At 49.5% G+C, this 22,502-nt stretch overlaps 2 protein-coding genes across 2 annotated transcripts in view; both read right to left on the bottom strand.

Moving 5' to 3' along the window:
- The window catches only part of LOC141059300 (uncharacterized), a 370,224-nt gene that overhangs the window by 276,590 nt on the left and 71,132 nt on the right, over positions 1–22,502 (bottom strand). The window lies entirely within an intron of this gene.
- The window catches only part of LOC141059279 (uncharacterized), a 35,993-nt gene continuing 14,084 nt past the window's right edge, over positions 594–22,502 (bottom strand). Inside the window, exon 3 of the mRNA XM_073555588.1 lies at positions 594–3,213. Coding sequence (XP_073411689.1) covers positions 1,694–3,213 — 1,520 coding nt within the window. The 3' untranslated portion in view covers positions 594–1,693. The remainder of the gene's footprint in view (positions 3,214–22,502) is intronic.

Below are 22,502 nucleotides of genomic sequence, written 5' to 3'. Positions count from 1 at the left end.
GATTTTATGAAATCCCGTCTCCACTATGCGTCCGATTATGCAGGTGCCACACCCGCGAAACCGGACTTGCGGCACGTCTTTCCAGAGCGCAGCATGCCGGTTTACCTTGCGGAGACGCTCATTCTCCGCAAGGTAAACTGCCTACTCTATGTGTACCTTGCGGTGATTTCGGATGTGTTCAATGAGCACATCCAGAAGCATCGCGCATAGAGCAGGGGGCGGCGCTTTGGGCAGAGCGGGTTATCCACTCTCGACCAAAGCGTTAGGAAGACAGTACGTGGAAACGTGCCATTAGGCATCCATGGCTTGGGTACCAAAAGACACAGTAATTAGCCCCCCGGCGATTCTGTTGGCCACAATATCTGCAGTCTCATCCTATCATTTCTGCATAAGGCAGGGGTGTCAAAAAGGATTCAAGATTTACATCAAGTACAAAGACTACAGGGGTCTCTGTGTTTTCATACTATCATAGATTACACACACACAGTTCTATGTCTATTTCCTTTGATTTATCTTCACTCATTGAGATACAGGAAAGATCTTTTTACCGTGTTAGCCAGTAGATAGAAAAATATTTAGAATCTAGAGTCCTCAGTGGTTGATACCTTTTAATGGCTAACTGAAAATATAGTAACAAATTGCAAGCTTTCAAAACTACTTAAGTCTCCGTGAGGTATAGAATAATGCAAAATCTGAAGAGTCACATATTTATACACAAGACAGAAAAAATGCAATAGATAAGACAATTGACGTGAAGCAGACCTATCATTATGGGAGAGGGAGAAATAGTTGTGGCCATAAATATTGGAACAGTTCATAGATAAGGAGTGTAAAAGTTTTATTGTCCTCTGATTGTGGTCTGGTTCTGTGTTGTGATGCTGCCACAAGATCTGAGGAGCAAATTCTTTAAATTGATGTAAAAAGACATAAATCCATGCGACACATTCATTCCTGCACTGATAGCCTCAAAGGTTGTCATGAGTTTATATTTCCAGACTCTGCTGTCTGAGATTTGAATACAAATTTCAAAAAACTGACTGTCACATCCAAACATAGACTATGTGTGAACAGATGCTTACCTAGAGTCACCAACTCCTATATAATAAAATAAATAAGGCAGCACTCTGTAGCGCAATAGCGTGCAAACATGAAATATGAAAATTGAACTGCATTACTGCACTAGAAATATGAAAAATTAAGAATGCTTAGTGCATAAATTGGCCAATTCATGTGAACCTGGAAGCCACGCTAAGGCAATTCTCATTTACAGGACCTAACACTGCCAAACCTATCTTAGAATAAAGTCTTCATGTGTATGGGAACCTGTGAATCCTCTCTTGGACTGAAATCTATATCTCTGTTGAGGGGTAGGGTCCTGCTGTGATTAAAAACGCCTGAGGCTAAGAGGCGGAGTGCTCAGTCAGAAGGCTAATGAATACAAATTTAAAAAACTGACCGTCACATCCAAGCATAGACTAGGTTTGAACAGGTGCCTACCTAGAGTCACCAACTCATATATAATACAATAAATAGGGCAGCACTCTGTAGTGCTATAGCTTGCAAGCATGAAATATGAGAATTGAACTGCATTACTGCATTAGAATTATGAAAAATTAAGAATTCTTAGAGAATAAATTGGCCAATTCATTCGTCTTAACGTGCTACCTTATTTTATTATCTCTGAGATTTGAAGTTAGATTTTATTAGTAATTTCGTGTCCAGGCTTATTCCCTGTGTGAGTTCTTTGATGTGTAAAAAGAGCTGATTTATCTCTAAAACATTTCCCACATTCTGAACATGAAAAAGGCTTCTCCCCTGTGTGAGTTCTCTGGTGGCCATCAAGATGCGCTTTCCTGTTAAAACATTTCCCACATTCTGAACATGAAAAAGGCTTCTCCCCTGTGTGGGTTCTCACGTGCCTACCAAGGTCCGCTTTATAGTTAAAACATTTCCCACATTCTGAACACAAAAAAGGCTTCGCCCCTGTGTGAGCTCTCTGGTGGCAATCAAGATGAGCTTTCCTGTTAAAACATTTCCCACATTCTGAACATAAAAAAGGCTTCTCCCCTGTGTGGGTTCTCACGTGCCTATCAAGGTCTGTTTTTAAGTTAAAACATTTCCCACATTCTGAACATGAAAAAGGTTTCTCCCCGGTGTGAGTTCTCTGATGTTTAAAAAGAGCTGATTTATCTCGATAACATTTCCTACATTCTGAACATGAAAAAGGCTTCTCCCCTGTGTGGGTTCTCACGTGCCTACCAAGGTCTGTTTTTAAGTTAAAACATTTCCCACATTCTGAACATGAAAAAGGCTGCTCCCCTGTGTGGGTTCTCACGTGCCTATCAAGGTCTGTTTTTAAGTTAAAACATTTCCCACATTCTGAACATGAAAAAGGCTTCTCCCCGTTGTGAGTTCTCTGATGTTTAAAAAGAGCTGATTTATCTCGATAACATTTCCTACATTCTGAACATGAAAAAGGCTTCTCCCCTGTGTGGGTTCTCACGTGCCTACCAAGGTCCGCTTTAAGGTTAAAACATTTCCCACATTCTGAACACAAAAAAGGCTTCTCCCCTGTGTGAGTTCTCTGGTGGCAATCAAGATGAGCTTTCCTGTTAAAACATTTCCCACATTCTGAACATAAAAAAGGCTTCTCCCCTGTGTGGGTTCTCACGTGCCTATCAAGGTCTGTTTTTAAGTTAAAACATTTCCCACATTCTGAACATGAAAAAGGTTTCTCCCCGGTGTGAGTTCTCTGATGTTTAAAAAGAGCTGATTTATCTCGAAAACATTTCCTACATTCTGAACATGAAAAAGGCTTCTCCCCTGTGTGGGTTCTCATGTGCCTACCAAGGTCCGCTTTATGGTTAAAACATTTCCCACATTCTGAACATGAAAAAGACTTCTCCCTTGAATGGGTTCTCTGGTGGCTATCAAGATGCGCTTTCTGGTTAAACCAATTACCAAGCTTCTTTGCTTTAGGAGTAGTTTGTTTTTGAATTCTTGTTTTGTGACTTTGATTTTCCTTAGTAGTCGGTAATGAATCAGAAGACAGGACCTGTTTCAAAGGATCAGATGACAGATCTTTGCTGTGAAGGGATGATGGTATATCTGGAGTAATAGTATTCACTTCAATTGTATCCTGTGGAATCTCAAGATCATCCGACTTAAAAATTGAAGATGTCAGCTGTCCCTCTGATCTTCTGGTACAGTCATCTGCCAAGAATAAAACCAATATTTATTTTTGAATAAAATATCCTTAAATTTTATAATTTTGAACATTTCTGCTTAAACTGTCAGTAAAAATAGAAACTTATGTAAAAATATTGAATTATTCACCAAGACAATTACAGTTTACAGTGTAATAGAAAACTTAATAGGATGAACCAGTAGAGCATGGGGTTCATCTTTGTTCATTCTGCCTCCCAAATATGGAATAAAAAGCCACCAAACAATGTTATGTAGGTGAAAATAATACCAATAAAATCTTCTACTCATCTCACAAAAAACAAGCCACCCTCTCAGGTCCATCACCTGTAAGTGGAAAAACAGGTTTCTACAATATCAGTGGCTCAAAGGCTGTTGAAAAGCAACATGGGTTCCATAAACCGATATATGGCAATATAGCAATATCCGATCTCCCAAAGTCTAATCTCCCCCTCGCTTCTGAGCCTTGAATTGCGCCCAAACCACATTCAGCATCAATGAATTTGGCATTGCTATAGTGAGAAGAATCCACTTAATTTATGGTGTGTGTGTGTGTCTCCTGAAGCACAACCTGGGCACTATGTGTTGGGTAATAAAACTGCAAATGTGCAATTTCCACTCTCCAACATCCACTGATTGCTAATATGCGTAAAGTGTCTTTGTAGTCAAAATACTCCCTACCTCTAAAGATTAATTAATTCAAGGTTATAATTCCCAAAATGTCATCAATCTATGTGAATTTTGTCATGATCCTAGTGCAGGTTTTGGACCTGCACGTCAGGGGTTAATGGTTGTGGCATCTCTTTGGATCAGGGAGGTCTTCTTATAGCCCTGAGAAGCTCCAAACTGTCAGCTATACTTTTGCCCTCAGCTGAGTAGTTTGACCCCTGTGTGCTTGTGCCTGCTCTGTATTTGATTCCCTGTTGCAGATCCGGTCCGTCCTCCCGTCTTGGTTTGTGTCTAGTGATTCTGTACTGTTTGCTGTCTGCCTGGTACTTGACTCCTGCTCGACTCTGACTGACCGCTTCGTCTGTCCCTCTTGTACCTCTCATCTGCCCTCCACAGTTCTTACCCCTGGCCTGCATCTGACTCCTCTTCTGTTATACTCCATTTGGTACCATTGCTGCCCTCTCAGAACCTACCTCGGCTTGGCTGACCTTTTCCTGCCAGCACTCTCCCCTGTCTCCCCAGTGAGTCACTGCGGACTCCGCCCCAGTCCAGCCTCCTGCGGTCACGTGCCGTAGGTCCTGTGATCCTGTGGGTACGCTTACTCCCAGCAGCCTGCGGGGTCTCCTGCCCCGCTCGTATCAGGCTTAACAGGATCCGTGCTGTGTGCACATCACTGGTTAGTGCCCGTGACAAATTTCTAATGCTCTAGTTTTCTGCCCCTTTGTCACATAAGGTCTTCTGCACATAGTGTGTCCCATCTCCTCTGTTATCTGCTCCTGCTACGTCAGTTTCTGACACCAGGAGCCGCCTTATTCATTCTGCAGGCAGCGCTGTTAATGTGGGAGACATGGGAATCAGAAGAATAAAGAGAATTTAGGGCAGTGAAAATCTGGAATTCCTTGCCTGATGAGGTGATGATGGCAGACTCTGTTGAGAGGTTCAAGATAGGCCTGGATGTCTTCCTGGGGCGTACCAATATTGTATCTTACAGTTATTAGGTTCTTTAGAAGGACGTAGATCTGGGGATTTATTCTGACGGAATATAGGCTGAACTTAATGAACAAAGGTCTTTTTTCGGCCTTGCTAACTATGTTACTATTTCCACTTGTTTCCTCTTATTCTTTATGAAGAATTTCAACGTTATCACCACATAAAGTGACATGTCAAATTTGAAAAATGGGCCCTGATTAGGAACACAAAACTGGCTGGGGGAAGTGGTTAAATCAGAGTATTTTGGACACTATTGCAGTCAAAAACAGTATAGACAACAACACATATACTGAAATGATTTAACATAATAGTCTTAAATCAGTAAAAAAATGCTTAAGTAAAGCTCTCTCACCGATAGAGCCTGTAACTCCCCTACACGCCTTGCTGTAGATATGGCCACCAAGAATGCTGCCTTGCACGAGAGGAACTGGGGAGTACAAGACAGGTGCTAGAATGGAGGACCCGTGAGGCCCCTGAGAACCAAGTTTAAGTACCAAGATGGGACAACAATTTGTCTCGCGGGATGAAATCTGATTGCTGAAACCATGAATCTCTTTATCCACCGATGGCCAGCTAGATCCTGGTCAAAAAAGGTACTTAAAACGGAAACCTGAACCTTTAGCGCACTTGGTCCAAGACCCAGTTCTAGTCCCTTTTGCAAAAAGTCCAGTATTTGACATGTTTGGGTGGAAGGGATCAGGTGTATTAGGGTGTGTGACGCTCAGGGTGGACTACGTCCGAGAGTGGACCCTCTGGATCGCGGATCTGGAGCCCCTGGGCCGAGCGCGCCAGGTGATGACCGACCCCTGTACAGGGATCGTTAGGGGCAAGACCACAGAGGACAGAACCGCGACAGCCAGTACCAAGAGGGGCGGCTCGTAGGACAAGCAAGGCAAGAAGCAGAACTGGGAAAACGGACAGAGAACAGGTTCCCTACCCAAAGGGCAACTAAGAGGGAAGGAACCAGGCAGCTATTCACGTAGAGGCAGCAGGAGAAGGCACAAAAGGCGAGAGAGTGCAGATGAGAGACCCAGAGAGAAATATATATATGTGTACAAACAGGCGGGTAAATGACAGGGAAACCAGAAGGGGAATGGACCAGGAGGAGGTATGGCAGGCGGCAGGACGGAGGAGCCCGGGAGACAAGGTACTGATAGGAGAAATGGGGACAGACCAGGAGAACGGCAAGAGCCCAAGAACAGGGAGACAACAGGGAGCGCAACAGAGTAGAATACAGGCCAGAACAGTGCGGGAATTCCACACAATCACCAGGCGTCTTCCTCATAGGGAAGACGCCTGAAATACCTTAGTACCCGGAAGTACGCCCCAGGCCCTGCCCCTAGCGACACCCACCGTTAGATGAAGAGGACGGGAGGGCGCGCGCCCGCGACCTAAGACCAGCACGTGTGGTTGCAGCAGGAAGGAAGACAGGGCGGGCACGCGGACGGACGGAAGCGCGCAGGTGAGGGGAGGGTGTGGCGGGTGCTGCCGCTGATGGGACGTTGGCGGCCACGGCCGCTGATGTCACAGTACCCCCCTTTTTATGTCCTCCCGTTCTGAGATTGGCAAGAAATTTTTTTCAGGATAAGAGGGGCATTAACATTCTCTCGCGGCTCCCAGGACTAGAGTTGATCGACTTTGGTCGGATCGGGTTTCATGAAACAAAATTTGTTTCAGACGAAACTGATCCGACTAGGGCAAAAAAAAGTCGGAGTTTTGTCAGAAACCCGACCCCAATGCAAGTCAATGGGAAATAAAAGTTGGCATTGAGTGGATGACATTCATCCACTCAATGCTGACTTTTATTCCCCATTGACTTGCATTGGGGTCGGGTTTCGGACGAAACTCCGACTTTTTTTTTGCCCTAGTCGGACCAGTTTCGTCTGAAACTTTGTCGCCCGGATGGTACGGGGGTAGATCCTTCCGTCTCTTGTCTGCGTGTTTCTTAATTTGGATACTGGCCTCCTCGAGCGCCTCCCTGGTCTCCCTCCAGACCTGCGAAAATTCCTTGGCGAGAGTATCTGCTGCAGGAACTCCAGACGAGGTGAAAAAGGGCAGCGGAACACCAGGATTCTGACCTGTTACCATAAGGAACGGCGACTTAGCGGTTGATTTGCTGGGATGATTATTATGAGCAAATTCTGCCCAAGGTAGGAGAGAGACCCAATTGTCCTGATGGGCGTTGGAAAAGTGACGCAAGTAGGTTGTCAAAATTTGATTAATCCGCTCCACTTGACCATTGGTTTGCGGATGATATGCTGAGAAGTCGAGAGACGTGCCCAAAAGCCAACAGAGAGCCCTCCAGAATCGGGAGGTAAATTGGATCCCCCGATCAGACACAATTCATTGAGGGAGACCATGCAGCCTGAAGATCTGATGGATGAAGATCTCGGCCAACCTTGGAGTTGATGGCAGTCCGGGCAAGGGAATGAAATGGGCCATCTTGGAGAAGCGGTCTGCTACGACTAGGATAGTTGTTCATCCAGCAGAGCGAGGCAGATCAGTCACAAAATCCATTGCGATTAGCTGCCAAGGAGCCTCCGGAACAGGTAACGGATGAAGGAGACCGGAGGGCAGGGTCCTCGAAACCTTGTTCTGAGCACAGGTCGTGCAGGAGGCTACAAAGTCCATCACGTCTTGGCGACGGGAGGGCCACCAGTAATAACGGGAGAGAAGCAAAAGGGTCTTCTTAATCCCAACGTGCCCAGCAACCTTGGAGATGCTGCGCTGGGGGCATTCCTCCAAACGCTTGTTCTGAGGAACGAAGGTTTTGCCTGGCGGAGGAGTAGAGAAATTCACAGGAGCCACGGAGATAAATTTAGCAGGCTCGATAATATACGATAGATCCTCCTCCCTCTCAGGCGACTGCAAAGACCTGGAAAGTGCATCTGCTTTGATGTTTTTACTGCCTGGTCGGAAGTGGAGCTTAAAATCAAAACGGGAAAAATACAGGGCCCATCTGGCTTGTCTGGAATTGAGTTTTTGGGCAGACTGCAGGTAGGCCAAATTTTTGTGGTCCGTGAAGATAGTAAAGGGGTGCACTGCTCCTTCGAGCAGGTATCGCCACTCCTCCAGCGCCATCTTAATGGCCAGCAATTCCCGGTCTCCAATGGAGTAGTTGCACTCCGCTGGGGAAAAGGATTTAGAGAAAAACCCACAGGGAACCAGACGTCCGGATGGAGCCTGTTGAGTAAGAACCGCCCCAGCTCCGGTGGAGGAGGCATCCACTTCTAGAACAAAGGGCCTACTGGCCACTGGGCGATGTAAGATCGGAGCTGAGGCAAAAGAGCATTTCAGAGCAAGGAAGGCGTCCTCGGCTTCGGAAGACCAGCTGTTAGACTTAGTCCCTTTACGGGTCAGGGCTGTGATGGGCTTGGTAACTGTAGAAAAATGAGGCACAAACTGTCGGTAATAATTAGCGAACCCGAGGAAGCGCTGGATGGCTTTCACGCCAACGGGATGGGGCCACTGGAGTACCGCAGAGAGCTTCTCTGGATCCATCTTCAGGCCGGAACCTGTGATGATATATCCCAAGAAAGGTAATGACGTTAGCTCAAAGAGGCACTTTTCAATCTTGGCGTAGAGATGATTCTCTCAAAGGCGATGCAAGACCATGTGTACGCTTCTCCGATGGGCGGACAGATCGGGCAAGAAGATGAGAATATCATCTAAGTATACCACCACGCAGGAATAGAGTAGGTCCCGGAACACCTCGTTAACAAATTCCTGAAACACAGCCGGAATATTGCAGAGACCGAACGGCATGACTAAGTATTCATAATGACCATCACGGGTATTGAAGGCCGTCTTCCACTCGTCCCCTGCGCGGATCCGGATTAGGTTGTAAGCTCCCCGCAGATCCAACTTCGTGAAGATCCTGCCCCCCCTCAGCCGGTTGAAGAGTTCTGGAATCAGGGGAAGCGGATACCGGTTCTTAACGGTGATGTTGTTCAGGCCCCGGTAGTCAATACACGGTCGCAGGGATCCGTCTTTCTTCCGAACAAAGAAAAAATCCGCACCAGCAGGGGACGAGGATTTCCGAATGAACCCCTTGGCCAGGTTCTCCTGTATGTATTCTGTCATAGCCGTGGTCTCTGCTGGGGATAGATGATAAGTTCTCCCTCTGGGAGGGGTGGCTCCGGGGATCAGGTCGATAGGGCAGTCATAGGAGCGATGCGGTGGCAGAGAGTCCGCTTCCTTCTTGCTGAAAACATCGGCGTACGCGTGAAACGGTGCGGGAAGACCCGGAAGATCGACTGGCCTAGGCAAAGAACGAAGATGAACGAGAGCCCGCAGACAACGCTCCTGGCAGGAGTGTCCCCAATGCAGAATCTCCCCAGAGCGCCAGTCGACAACCGGCTCGTGCAGCCTGAGCCAGGGTAATCCAAGAAGAACATCGTGGGACAATTGAGGCAGGACGTAAAAGGCTATTTTCTCGAGGTGGAGTGCTCCAATTTGAAGATCTACTTCGGCAGTAACCGTGGTGATGAGCTCGGGTAGAGGTTTGCCATCGACGGAGGAAATTGCACGTGGGTTTCTTAGGATGACTACCGGGATCCGGAGTTTATCAACCTCTTCCTGGCGGATGAAATTACCAGCCGCACCCAAGTCCACATACGCCTCCACAGATCCATGCTCCCGACCTGCAATTATTAAAGCTGAAAGGGTAAGGGGCAGAGAGGAATTATGATCACCTAGGAGGTCCTCTCTTACCTGACCTAGGTGGAGGCATTTCCCGGTTTCTCAGGACAGGTGCGCACAAAGTGGTTGGCCCCGCCGCAGTACAGACAGAGTCCATTCGTCATCCTCTCCCTGCGCCGCTGCTCGGACAGCCTGACACGATCTATCTGCATGGGCTCGGGAGTGGTGCTAATAGGAGGTGCAGAAGAACGAGGAATGGGAGCTTGGTACAGCATAAAGGGCCTTCTCTCCCTAGCCGACTCTCGAGCGCATTCCAGAAACCGCAAATCAATACGAGTGGCCAGAGATATGAGATCCTCCAGGGTGGTGGGAGTGTCTCGCCCCCGGCAAGCTCGTCCTTGATCTTACTTGAGAGACCTCTCCAAAAGGCACCCACAAGAGCCTCATTATTCCATCCCAGCTCCGAAGACAGAGTCCAAAAGCGGATGGCGTATTGTCCCACAGTAAGGGAACCCTGGCGGAGGTTAAAAAGAGCCTCCGTTGCAGACGCTAAGCGACCAGGTTCATCAAACACCTTGCGAAATACTTCCAGGAAATTCTGGATGCTGGAAACTACGGGGTCATCCCTCTCCCACAACGGATTCACCCAGGGCAGAGCCTCGCCCTCGAGATGGGACACTATGAACGCCACCTTGGCGCGGTCAGTAGGGTACTGCTTGGGTGCTAGCTCAAAGTGCAGTCTGCACTGATTTAGAAAACCCCAACATAACTTAGGATCCCCACTATACCTGGGAGGCTTTCCCAGACGGGGAGGCGGGGACAAAACTACGTCCCGAGGTGGAGTTGAGACGACCGCAGAGGACTGCAGGGCAAGCAATCGATCATCAACGGACGCCATGTAACCCAGGATGTGGGACTGAGCATCGCACTGCTGCACGAGCTCCTGCTGGAGGCTGGCTAGGAGAGGAGCATGCCCTGGGTCAGAGGTCTGCAGAGCGGAAAGCCGGGTGTCCATAGATTTCATGAAGGACAAAATCCGGGTCTGATTTTCTCGTAAGAAAAGCAGTTCCTTCTGCGTAGCGGCCGCGGCACCGGCGGGATCCATGGCCTGGTGATACTGTGACGCTCAGGGCGGACTACATCCGAGAGTGGACCCTCTGGATCGCGGATCTGGAGCCCCTGGGCCGAGTGCGCCAGGTGATGACCGATCCCTGTACAGGGATCGTTAGGGGCAAGACCACAGAGGACAGAACCGCGACAGCCGGTACCAAGAGGGGCTGCTCGTAGGACAAGCAAGGCAAGAGGCAGGACTGGGAAAACGGACAGAGAACAGGTTCCCTACCCAAAGGGCATCTAAGAGGGAAGGAACCAGGCAGCTATACACGTAGAGGCAGCAGGAGAAGGCACAGAAGGAGAGAGAGTGCAGATGAGAGCCCCAGGGAGAAATATATACACAGGCGGGTAAATGACAGGGAAACCAGAAGGGGAATGGACCAGGAGGAGGTATGGCAGGTGGCAGGCCGGAAGAGCCTGGGAGATAAGGTACTGATAGGAGAAATGGGGACAGACCAGGAGAACGGCAAGAGCACAAGAACAGGGAGACAACAGGTAGCGCAACAGAGTAGAATACAGGCCAGAACAGTGCGGGAATTCCACACAATCACCAGGCGTCTTCCTCATAGGGAAGACGCCTGAAATACCTTAGTACCCGGAAGTACGCCCCAGGCCCTGCCCCTAGCGACGCCCATTGTTAGATGAAGTGGACGGGCGGGCGCGCTCCCGCGACCTAAGACCGGCACGTGTGGATGCAGCAGGAAGAAAGACAGGGCGGGCGCGCGGACGGACGGAGGAACGCAGGTGAGGGGAGGCTGTGGTGGGTGCCGCCGCTGATGGGACGTTGGCGGCCACGGCCGCCGATGTCACAGGGTGACACCATGAGAACTTCTTCCATACTTTATTATATATGGCATTGGTAACAGGTTTCCTTGACTTTTGTAAGGTGGATATTACTGATTGTGAGAGCCCCCTGGCTCGTAAAACTTGGGCTTCAGTAACCTGGTCACAAGGTTCAGCATTCGAGGCTTTGGGTGACAAGGAGGACCCTTTAGAAGGAGGTCTTGTGACAGTGGCAAGTTAACTAGCCCTTCCAACTGGAGCTCTGTAATGAGATTGAAACAGCCCCGGTATGGCCGAAAAGGAGCTATCAGGATATTCGGGACCTGATCGCCCCGAATCTTTCGAAGTGTCTTCGTGAGTAATGGTATCGAGGGGAAGACATATGCCAGCCGAAAACTTCATGTGTGGGCGAAGGAGTCTACTCCCTGAGAGGCGTCCCTGGGATTTAGGGAAAAGAAGGCCTCGACTTGTGTATTCTGGCTTGAGGCCAATAGGTCGACCTCTGGTAGGCCCAATTTGTCTGTCAATATCCTGAAAACTTCCTTCTTCAGGCACCACTCTCCTGGCTGGATGTCTCGGTGGCTTAGAAAGTCTGCCTGTTGGTTTTCGGACCCCTTCAGGTGTACTGCCGTCAAGGAGAGGAGATGTTTTTTAGCCCAGCAGAATATCCAGCCTGAGAGCCCTCTCAGACTGTCAAATCTCATGCTCACTTGATGTTTGAGGTGGGCCACAGAAGTCATATTGTCTGAGTAAACTCTGATGTGGTGCCCCAAGATAAGACTATCCGCTGCATATAGAGCCTTCTCCACCGCCTTTAGCTCCTTGAAACTGGAGGATTTGGTGCTTACTTGCTGGCTCCAGAGACCGTGGAACGGAACGTGAGATACCACAGCTCCCCAGCCTCTTCTGCTGGCATCCGTGGTCACTGTCAACAGGGTGGATTGTACCCAGCCTACGCCTTTGCGAAGGTTTGCTTGATTTGACCACCAGGCTAGGGAGGCTTTAACATTCCCTGTTGTTTGGGTCCTTCTGGCTAATGAGTTGGGATTCCCATCCCAGTTTTTTAGAATGTGTGCCTGCAGAGTTCGGGAGTGTGTCTGAACCCAAGACACCGATTGTATGCAGGCCGTCATTGAACCCAGGAGAGACATAGCTGTCTGTAGGGTAGGTGACCTTTGTTTGAGGTTCAGTACCTTTTCTATCAGATTTTGCCGATGGTCCTCTGGTAAGAATGACATTTCCCTCACCGAGTCCACAAGAACCCCCAAAAATCTTATCGACCTTGAAGGCTGGAGTGTTTTTTTAAGGTTGGGGACCCAACCCAGGTTTTGTAGAATGTCCAGAGTTCTGGCCACATGGTCTCTGAAGATCTCGGCGGAAAGACCAATAATTAGTAGGTCGTCCTGGTAGGATACGATTGAAATACCTTGTCCCCGTATGTACGATACTGCCTCCGCCGTGACTCTGGAGAAGACCCTTGGGGCCGACGAAATTCCAAAGGGGAGCACATTGTATTGAAAGTGCATTAACCTTTGGTTCAGCCGAACCGCAAATCTTAAATATTTCCTGTGTTGAGGGTGTATAGGCACATGGAAATAGGCGTCCTTTAGGTAAATAGTTGCCATAAAGGAATGCGGGCCTATCAGGAGGATGGCTGATTTTATGGATTCCATCTTGAATTTGGGGTAAGTGATGAAACGATTGAGAGCCCTTAGGTTTATGATAATCCAGGCCTGTCCTGTAGGTTTCTTTACCATAAAAAGACAGAAATAATGACCTCTTCCCGGTTCGTTTTCTGGAACCGGAGATATCACTCCTGACACCAACAGCTCCTGAAGCCCTGACATCATTAGGGCCTGAGACTCTTGAGATGGAATGGAAGTGACTCAAGATCTGGGGAGGGGAAGCCTCGAATTCTATTAGAAGGCCCTCTCTGATGACACTGAGAACCCAGCGGCTGCTGGAAATGGCCTGCCAACTGTTGGCGAATCTCGAGAGCCCCCCCCCACCGAATCGGAGTCATTGCTTTTCCTGCTGTGGTGGCTGGGGAATGAGAATGTTTTTGAGCTTCCCCTTGGCATAGATCCATCTCCCAGTTTTTCTCTTCCCCTTGGGCTGGAAGGGCCGAAAAAAATGCTTCCTAGGTGGTCTTTGCTCAGAAAAGGGCTTTCCTTCTATCCGTGGCCTTTTACAGGATCTCATTTAGTGCTGGTCCGAACACATACTCGCCCTTAAATGGAATAGAGCATAGTTTTATTTTTGAGGTTACATCCTCGCTCCACATCTTGAGCCAGAGTGCCCTTCTGGCCGAGTTAGCCTGGACCAATGAATTGACTCCATAGAAGTGTCTGCCAGGAAACCGGTTGCCTTCTGGAGAATCATCAGCGAGTCTAGCAAATCCCCTCTAGGAGTCCCCTGGGAGATGTGATTCTCCAATGCATCCAACCAGCAGAAAAGGGACCTGGCTACACAAGTGAATGCAATATTAGATCTGAGAGCAGATGTGGAAGTTTCCCAGGATATTTTTTTAGAAGACTCTCAATCTTCCTATCCATGGGATCTCTTAACTGGGAAGAGTCTTCAAAGGGTATGGCAGTTTTCTTTGCCACTCTTGCCACCTGAACATCCACTTTAGGGATACCCCACTTAATAAGAACTTCATTGAGAGGGAACCCGTTTGAAGTGTGAGGGGGTGGTTAGCCGCTTTTCTGGAAGCTCCCATTCCTGATTGATCATATCCACAATACTTTTATGTACGGGAAAGCCAATCTGTTTATCTGCATGTAATCCACTAAACAATTCGTCATGTATGGATTGAGGGACGGGTTCTTCCTCCAAACCCATAATGCTCTGTACAGCACTCACCAATTCTTCAATATGTTCAGAAGAAAAAAAAAAGAGATATTTCCTGACCTCAGAATTTCTATGGGGTACAAAATCTTCCCATCTCCCTGACGACGACTCGCAAGAGATATCTGAATCTGAAGCAGAGTCCTCCACCTGAAACTTTCTCTTTTTTGGGAGAGATGGACCAGGCCAGGGTGGCGGTGGGGGAGGAGTAAACGTGGCCAAAGAGGTCTGCACCTCCTATTTGACAAGCGTACGTATCTCCTCAATTAGAGAGGGATGCTCCGCTCTGACTACTTTATCTGTACAGGGCTGGCACAGCTTTTTCTCCCATCTTAGGGGCAGCTTTAGGTTACAGATGACACACTTGGTGCGTCTTTTAGTGGAGGCTTTATGGGTAGATTTGTCTCCCTAAATGGAAGGAAGAAAAGCATAAGTAGGGGAGCATATAATACCCAGACCACCACACTTACTGGGGCTGGTGGAGCACTCTCCATGCTGAAAGGGATCTGTCTTACCTGGGGACGTCTTCTGGCAGGTTTATATAATGTATAAACACTGCCCCCAGCGCTGGCAATATACCTCCCCCTCCGGGCTCCAAAGCAGGCATCAGCATCTTGAGAGTGCTTCGCACTCCATTCGGCCTCCAGGGCCAAAACCGGAAATTCCATGCATTCCATGCTGGAACGCAAGAGCCGTAAGTGACGCGTGCACCTGGATGACGGGACTTCTGGGTCACCGATCGGCGTGTACAGGAGGGAGAGGCGCCGGAGAGCTCAGGGAGGCCTCCGGGAAGGGGGATCACTGGCTCACTTTACCCCCGCAAGGGGACGCAGGTGGGCCAGGAAAAGGTCCCTGAATCCACCCGAAGGGGAGACGAGAGCAGGAGGGAGGAGGAAAGGCAGAGCCCACGACCACCACTGCCCAGCTGAAGGTCTAATCTCTAAGGTACTACTGCAGTCGCCGGCCACGCAGCATACCTGAAACCTGTCCATGCCCCATGGCGAACAGGAAAGACTCTGGCTAATGGGAGGTGTTTTTAACCTCTTTGTGCTTCCTGTCCCCCATTAGGGTATGGAGACAACCTCCTACGCTGTTGTGGAAGGTGTCTAGAGAAAAAAAAAAATTTTCTCCTCACCCTCCCGGGGCCAGTGCCACGTCTTCGTGACAGTTCCTGGTGCCTATCATTGTTTGCAGTGCTCAAGTCACGTCTATAACGCTGCAGCCAGTCGGTGAGCTCAATGGCTATGACGACTCATGGCGTCAACTCACATGAACCTGCTGAGCTCAGGTATTGGATCCAGTAGTGTTGATAAGACATCAAACAATAACAGACACCGGAATCAGTGGCTGAACCTGGGATTGGCGAGTAAGAGCTAATTCAGATATACCGTATTTTACGCATTATAAGACGCGCTTTTTTCCCCCCCAATTTTTTTTTTTTTTTTGGGGGGGGGGGGGTGTCTTATAATGAGGATATACCTTACTGGTACTGTTTGTCATGATCCAGGACGGGATTTCGCTTTGACCCGTCCTGGTTAGACTATGGGTTAATTGTGCTGCCTCTCTCTGGCAGCAGGAGGCTATTTAGTGCTCACTGGACCTGGGTCCGGTGTCAGTTATACTCTTGCCCTCGGCTGAGTTAAGTGACCTCTTGTATACGTGTGCCTTGTGCCTGATATCTTGCTTGCTTGTTCGGTTGTCATCTGGTTCTGTCCCTGTTACGAGTTCTGCCTGACCCTCTTGTACTGCGCAACCTCTCGTGTATGACTCTCTGCTTGTGACCCGACTTCTCTCTGCTCGTCCCCTTGGTACCACGTCGCCCTCTTGTGTACCTTTGGCTTTGTCTGACTACCCGTCTGTTTGTCCCTCCTGTACCTCGTTTGCCCGTACTGCTGTGACCTCTGTTTTGCCTGACTCTGAGTTGTTGTATGGTGTCCTGTCCTATCTGAATACAGGACGCTAAGCCCCGCCCCCTTGCAGTCACATGACCATAGGTCCCGTGCAGATTATTCATTTTCAGTGTCCGCAGGTCCTATGTCTCTTTACTTTCCAGCGCAGACTGGACCCTGACACTATTAGCCTGGAGCACGCATGGTCACCTCTGCTGCCCTGCTCCACAGGTATCTTTTAGCACTGCTTCTGTACTCCGGACACGCGCACTGGCTCTATGAGCAAGTGCAGTGCGGTGTCTCTGACATTATAACTGACCCATACCATTTTTTTTTTCTCTGCTCCCATTCACCTGTGTGTGTGATGGATCCTGTGCACACTCTTTCTGAGCAGGTTAAGCACCTGACGCAGATGTCTCAGAAACTCTTTGGAGAACAAAGAGTCCTGGCTCAGTCTCAGCAGCTGATCGCTGACACTGTGCAGGGGGTTCTTTCATTGGGGGCTCGGGATGTTACATTAATTTCCCCTGAGTCTCCAGTGAAGTTACCAGATACCTTTTCTGGAGATAAAAATGACTTCAGAGTTTTCAAGGAGGGCTGTAAGCTTTTTTTTTCCTTAAGACCACACTCTTCTGGGGATGAAAGTCAGAGAGTGGGGGTCATTATGTCTCTGTTAAGGGGAGCCCCCCAAGCTTGGGCTTTCTCCCTTCCTACCACGGCCCCTGAGCGTATGACTGTGGATGCATTTTTTGAGGCCCTGGGGCTTATTTATGATGAGCCTGATCGGGTGCGTATGGCTGAGGACAGGCTGATGAATGTTTGCCAGGGGAAACACTCAGCCGAGTGGTTTTGCTCAGAGTTCAGACGCTGGGCTGCTGAGGTCTGCTGGAACGACGCCGCTCTCCGGGGGTTGTTCCGTAGAGGCCTGTCTGAGCATCTGAAAGACGCCTTGGCTCTCCACCCCCCACCTGATGCCCTGGAGGAAGCTATGACACAGGCCGTCCGAATGGATCGCAGGTTACGGGCAAGGGGAGTGATACAAACCGAGACATCATTATTCTCCCAAGGAAGGGGAGCCAGTTCTTCATTGAAAATCACGGCGATGGGAACCATCAACCTTAAGGAGGAAGAAAGGAGACAACGGCACGTGAGAAAATGCTGTGTTCACAGTGGCGAGTCTGGACATGGGAAAAAGGATTGCCCCTCCCGGCCACTAACCAACAAGCGACTGAGCCCGGGTGATTATCGTGGAGGTCACCCAGGCTCTCAGGTACCCTTTTCTGCATTTTCTAAAATGTCATTTCAAGTGGAACTTTGTTGTGGGGGTGTCTCCACATCCACTTCTGCCTTCGTGGATTGCGGTTCATCATTGAACTTTATTGACTGACTTGGTGGCCAGGTGTAAGTTAGGGACAGTTTGGTTGGAGACTCCGATTCACCTTGTTGCTATTGACAAAACACCACTGGTTAAGAATGACATTGTGTTTTGTACTGAAGAGTTTCTCCTTAAAGTGAGTTCCTTACACCAGGAACGTATTTCATGTTTTGTAATGAACAACCTGTCTGCGGGACTGGTGTTGGGGTTCCCCTGGTTACAGCTGCATAATCCTGTGATTAATTGGGAATCTCGGGATATTGTTAAATGGGGTCCCTATTGCTCTGAGAAATGTCTTGTTTCTGTGTCTGTGTCGTCCGTGGGTCTAGAAGGCATTCCGGAGTGCCTGATAGAAAACGTCAGTATAATCTCCAAAAAGAGGCTGAGGTTTTACCACCACACCGCCCATTTGATTGTGCCATTGACCTGGTTCCAGGTGCTAAATTGCCCAAAGCCCGCCTGTATAACCTCTCGGGTCCGGAACGGGCTGCGATGAAGGAATATATTTCCGAGAGCCTCCGTAAGGGACATATTTGTCCTTCTGTTTCTCCTGTGGCGGCAGGGTTCTTTTTTGTAAAAAAAAAAAAAAGACGGTGGTTTGCGCCCATGCCTCGATTTTCGTGAGTTAAATAAAATAACTGTGAGGAATACTTATCCCCTTCCACTTATTCCTGATTTATACAATCAGTTGTCCGGAGCTAAGTGGTTTTCGAAATTAGATCTACGGGGAGCGTATAACCTTATCCGAGTCCGGGACGGAGATGAATGGAAGACTGCTTTTCTCACTACTGAAGGGTTGTTTGAAAATTTGGTCATGCCCTTCGGCCTGACCAACGCTCCAGCGGTCTTCCAAAATTTCAGAAATCATGTGTTCTCCGATTTGATTGGACGTTTTATGGTGGTGTATTTGGATGACATTTTAATCTACTCGCCTGATAAACAGACTCACATTGGTCATGTTCGGGCAGTTCTCCAAAGGCTCAGGGAGAACTGTCTGTTTGCTAAACTTGAAAAATGTTTATTTTTTGTTCAGGAACTGTCCTTTCTGGGGTTCATCGTGTCTGCTGAAGGGTATCGCATGGATCCTAATAAGGTGCAGGCCATTCTCGAGTGGGTTCAACCGTGTGATTTGAAGGGTCTGCAACGTTTCCTAGGGTTCGCTAATTATTATTGGAAATTTATAAGGGGGTTCTCACAGGTGGTTAAACCCCTCACAGACATGACTCAAAAGGGGGCCGATATCAAGAATTGGTCAACCGCAGCGGTAGCGGCATTTCAGTGTTTGAAAAAATGTTTCATGTCGGCCCCGGTTCTTATCCAACCGGACCCCTCTGAACCATTTATTGTTGAGGTAGACACCTCAGAGGTGGGGGTGGGGGCGGTATTGTCCCAGGGACCCGCCACTTTGACCAATTTAAGACCTTGCGCCTTTTTCTCAAAGAAGTTCTCCCCTACGGAGAGAAACTTATGTGGGGAATCGGGAACTTCTGGCTGTTCATCCTATAACGGTAATCACGGACCACAAAAACCTAGCTTACATTGAGTCAGCTAAAAGGTTGACTCCCAGACAGGCTAGATGGTCACTTTTTTTCCCGATTCAACTTCTCGATCACTTTTCGACCAGGATCCAAGAATATCAGAGCGGATGCGTTGTCACGCAGTCTTGATCCGGTGTCCCCCCCGGAACCTCCATCCTCCATTCTTCAGCCTGGGGTGGTGGTGGCAGAGGTTTCTAATGTGTTGGAACGGGAGATTCGAGGAGCCCAGGCTCTTGCACCTCCAGCTAAGCCGGTGGATAAACTTTTTATGCCAGCTCAGTTTCGTCTCAAGGTCCTCCAGGAGTTCCATGACTCAGTTCTGGGTGGACATCCAGGGATCTCAGCGACCCGGAAGGCCATTGCTAGAATATTCTGGTGGTCTTCTTTAGCCTCTGATGTTGGGGAGTATGTGTCTGCGTGTGAGGTTTGTGCCCGTGCGAAAACTCCCCATAACCGGCCGGCCGGGGAATTGGTACCACTGCCAATTCCTGAGAGACCATGGATTCATCTGTCCATGGATTTCATCACCAACCTTCCCCCTTCCAAGGGTAATACCGTGGTCTGGGTCGTAGTGGACAGGTTTAGTAAGGCTAGTTTCACACTAGCGTTTTGGAGCGCAGCGACGGCCTGCGCACGGCCGCCGCTAAGTCCAGCCCCCTGCCGCGCCTCCGCCGGTAGCTCCGCCAACCGGCGCATGACGCTGCATGCGTCCTGCGTCCCCTATCTTTATCACTGGGGGCGCAGGCCGTGCGCAGTATGCGTTTGGCGGCGCATGCGCCTTTTTGACGGTGAGCCGGCGCAACCAAACTGCAGCAGGTTGCGTTTGGCGCAGGTCGGCGCACCGTCAAAAAGGCGCATGCGCCGCCAAACGCATACTGCGCACGGCCTGCGCCCCCAGTGATAAAGATAGGGGACGCAGGACGCATGCAGCGTCATGCGCCGGTTGGCGGAGCTACCGGCGGAGGCGCAGCAGGGGGCGGGGCTTAGCGGAGGCCGTGCGCAGGCCGTCGCTGCGCTCCAAAACGCTAGTGTGAAACTAGCCTAAGCAGGCACATTTTGTACCTTTGGCAGCTCTACCTAATGCGGAAACATTGTCCAGATTGTTTGTGGAGCATGTGGTGCGGTTGCATGGGGTACCCCTGAATGTGGTGTCTGATAGGGGAGTGCAATTTGTGTCCAGATTTTGGAGAGCTTTTTGTAGGAGGTTGGGTATTGGTCTGTCCTTTTCATCCGCCTACCATCCAGAGACTAATGGGCAGACTGAGCGGACCAATCAGTCTCTGGAGCAAATGGTTGTTTGACCTCAGCCCGACAGGATGATTGGTGTTCTGTGTTACCATTGGCTGAGTTTGCATTTAACAACCGCACTAACCAGTCTACGGGTACATCTCCTTTTTTTTGCAATTATGGGTTTCATCCTCATTTTGGAGAATTTTCCCGCTTGAATTCTGGGTGTCCTGGGGCGGACGAGACGATCCAGCGGTTGGGGGAGGTATTGCGGGAGGTCCAGAATAACATTACGAAGGCCCAGGACAAATTTAAATTTTTTGCGGACAAAAAACGATCCGTGGGTCCAGTGTTTCAGGTCGGAGATAAGGTATGGTTATCCACCAAAAATATAAGGCTCAAGGTCACCTCTGCGAAGCTAGGACCCAAGTTTATAGGTCCCTATGTAATTACCGAAGCAGTTAACCCGGTGGCTTTTCGGTTGAGTCTTCCGCCATCTCTAAGGATCCCTAATGTTTTCCATAAGGCCCTTTTGAAACCTGCGAGGTCCAGTGGGGAGGGATCATCATCTTCCCAGACACCGGTTCTGGTAGATGGGCAGGCTGAGTACGAGGTGGAATGAATTGTCGACTCCAGGTTGGTCCGTCGCACCCTTCAGTATCTGATACATTGGAAGGGCTACGGTCCTGAGGAACGCTCGTGGGTTCCTGCTCGATCAGTTCATGCGGATCGGTTGATCCGAGCCTTTCACGCCAAGTACCCTGAGAGACCTGGGGGTCCGGTGGCCCCCCATTGAGAGGAGGGTACTGTCATGATCCAGGACGGGATTTCGCTTTGACCCGTCCTGGTTAGACTATGGGTTAATTGTGCTGCCTCTCTCTGGCAGCAGGAGGCTATTTAGTGCTCACTGGACCTGGGTCCGGTGTCAGTTATACTCTTGCCCTCGGCTGAGTTAAGTGACCTCTTGTATACGTGTGCCTTGTGCCTGATATCTTGCTTGCTTGTTCGGTTGTGATCTGGTTCTGTCCCTGTTACGAGTTCTGCCTGACCCTCTTGTACTGCGCTACCTCTCGTGTATGACTCTCTGCTTGTGACCCGACTTCTCTCTGCTCGTCCCCTTGGTACCACGTCGCCCTCTTGTGTATGACCTTTGGCTTTGTCTGACTACCCGTCTGTTTGTCCCTCCTGTACCTCGTTTGCCCGTACTGCTGTGACCTCTGTTTTGCCTGACTCTGAGTTGTTTGTATGCTGTCCTGTCTGAATACGGGACGCTAAGCCCCGCCCCCTTGCAGTCACATGACCATAGGTCCCGTGCAGATTATTCATTTTCAGTGTCCGCAGGTCCTATGTCTCTTTACTTTCCAGCGCTGACTGGACCCTGACACTATTAGCCTGAAGCACGCATGGTCACCTCTGCTGCCCTGCTCCACAGGTATCTTTTAGCACTGCTTCTGTACTCAGGACACGCGCACTGGCTCTATGAGCAAGTGCAGTGCGGTGTCTCTGACACTGTTGCTGCAGGCTGGGATGAGGGGGCACCCGGCGGTGCTGCTGGGGTGCTTGGCGGTGGTGCCCAGGTCACCGGTCCTGTGGGGGGGGCTCTGACGACATTTTGTGAAAGGTCAGATCCTCCCCGCAGTTCCTTGGTTTCCTGTGCAGTGGACTCCAGAAAAATGGTCGCTGGGGGATGGCGCACGCGCAGATAGAGATCTTGATGCTCAGATCTCCATCAGAGCATGCGCCGCCCCCCGGCAGCCATTTCCCGGATTCCTCCGCACAGGAAACCACGAAACTGCAGGGGACTCTGGCCTTTCACAAAATGTAGGCAGAGCCCCCCGCAGCACTGGAGACCCAGGCAGCAGCGCCGCACACCTGGGCAGCAGCGCCAGACATCCCAGTACCACCGACGGCCACACCCGCAGCACCGGACACCTGCAGCGGCGCACTGCACATCGGATACCCCCTCATCCCAGCCTGCAGCAGCGACCTAGGGATCCCAATTCACCGCAGCCACCACCCCGGGTAAGAAATAAGATGCATGGATTATAAGAAACACCACATTTTTATTTAAATAAAATTTTTTTCCTATTTTTCTCTTCAAAATTTGGGGTACGTTTTTCTCATGTATCAGAAAAACAATCCTTTTTTCATCAGTGATTCTGCTCAGCATTTCATCAGATCTTCCACAATGTCAACATCTCATTTGCGTTTGGTCTGAGTTTC

This window comes from Dendrobates tinctorius, unplaced genomic scaffold (genome assembly GCF_039654945.1).
Source record: "Dendrobates tinctorius isolate UK_male_01 unplaced genomic scaffold, ASM3965494v1 ptg000226l, whole genome shotgun sequence".
In the NCBI taxonomy this organism is placed as follows: domain Eukaryota; kingdom Metazoa; phylum Chordata; class Amphibia; order Anura; family Dendrobatidae; genus Dendrobates; species Dendrobates tinctorius.
This window is presented reverse-complemented; position numbering and strand designations above follow the sequence as displayed.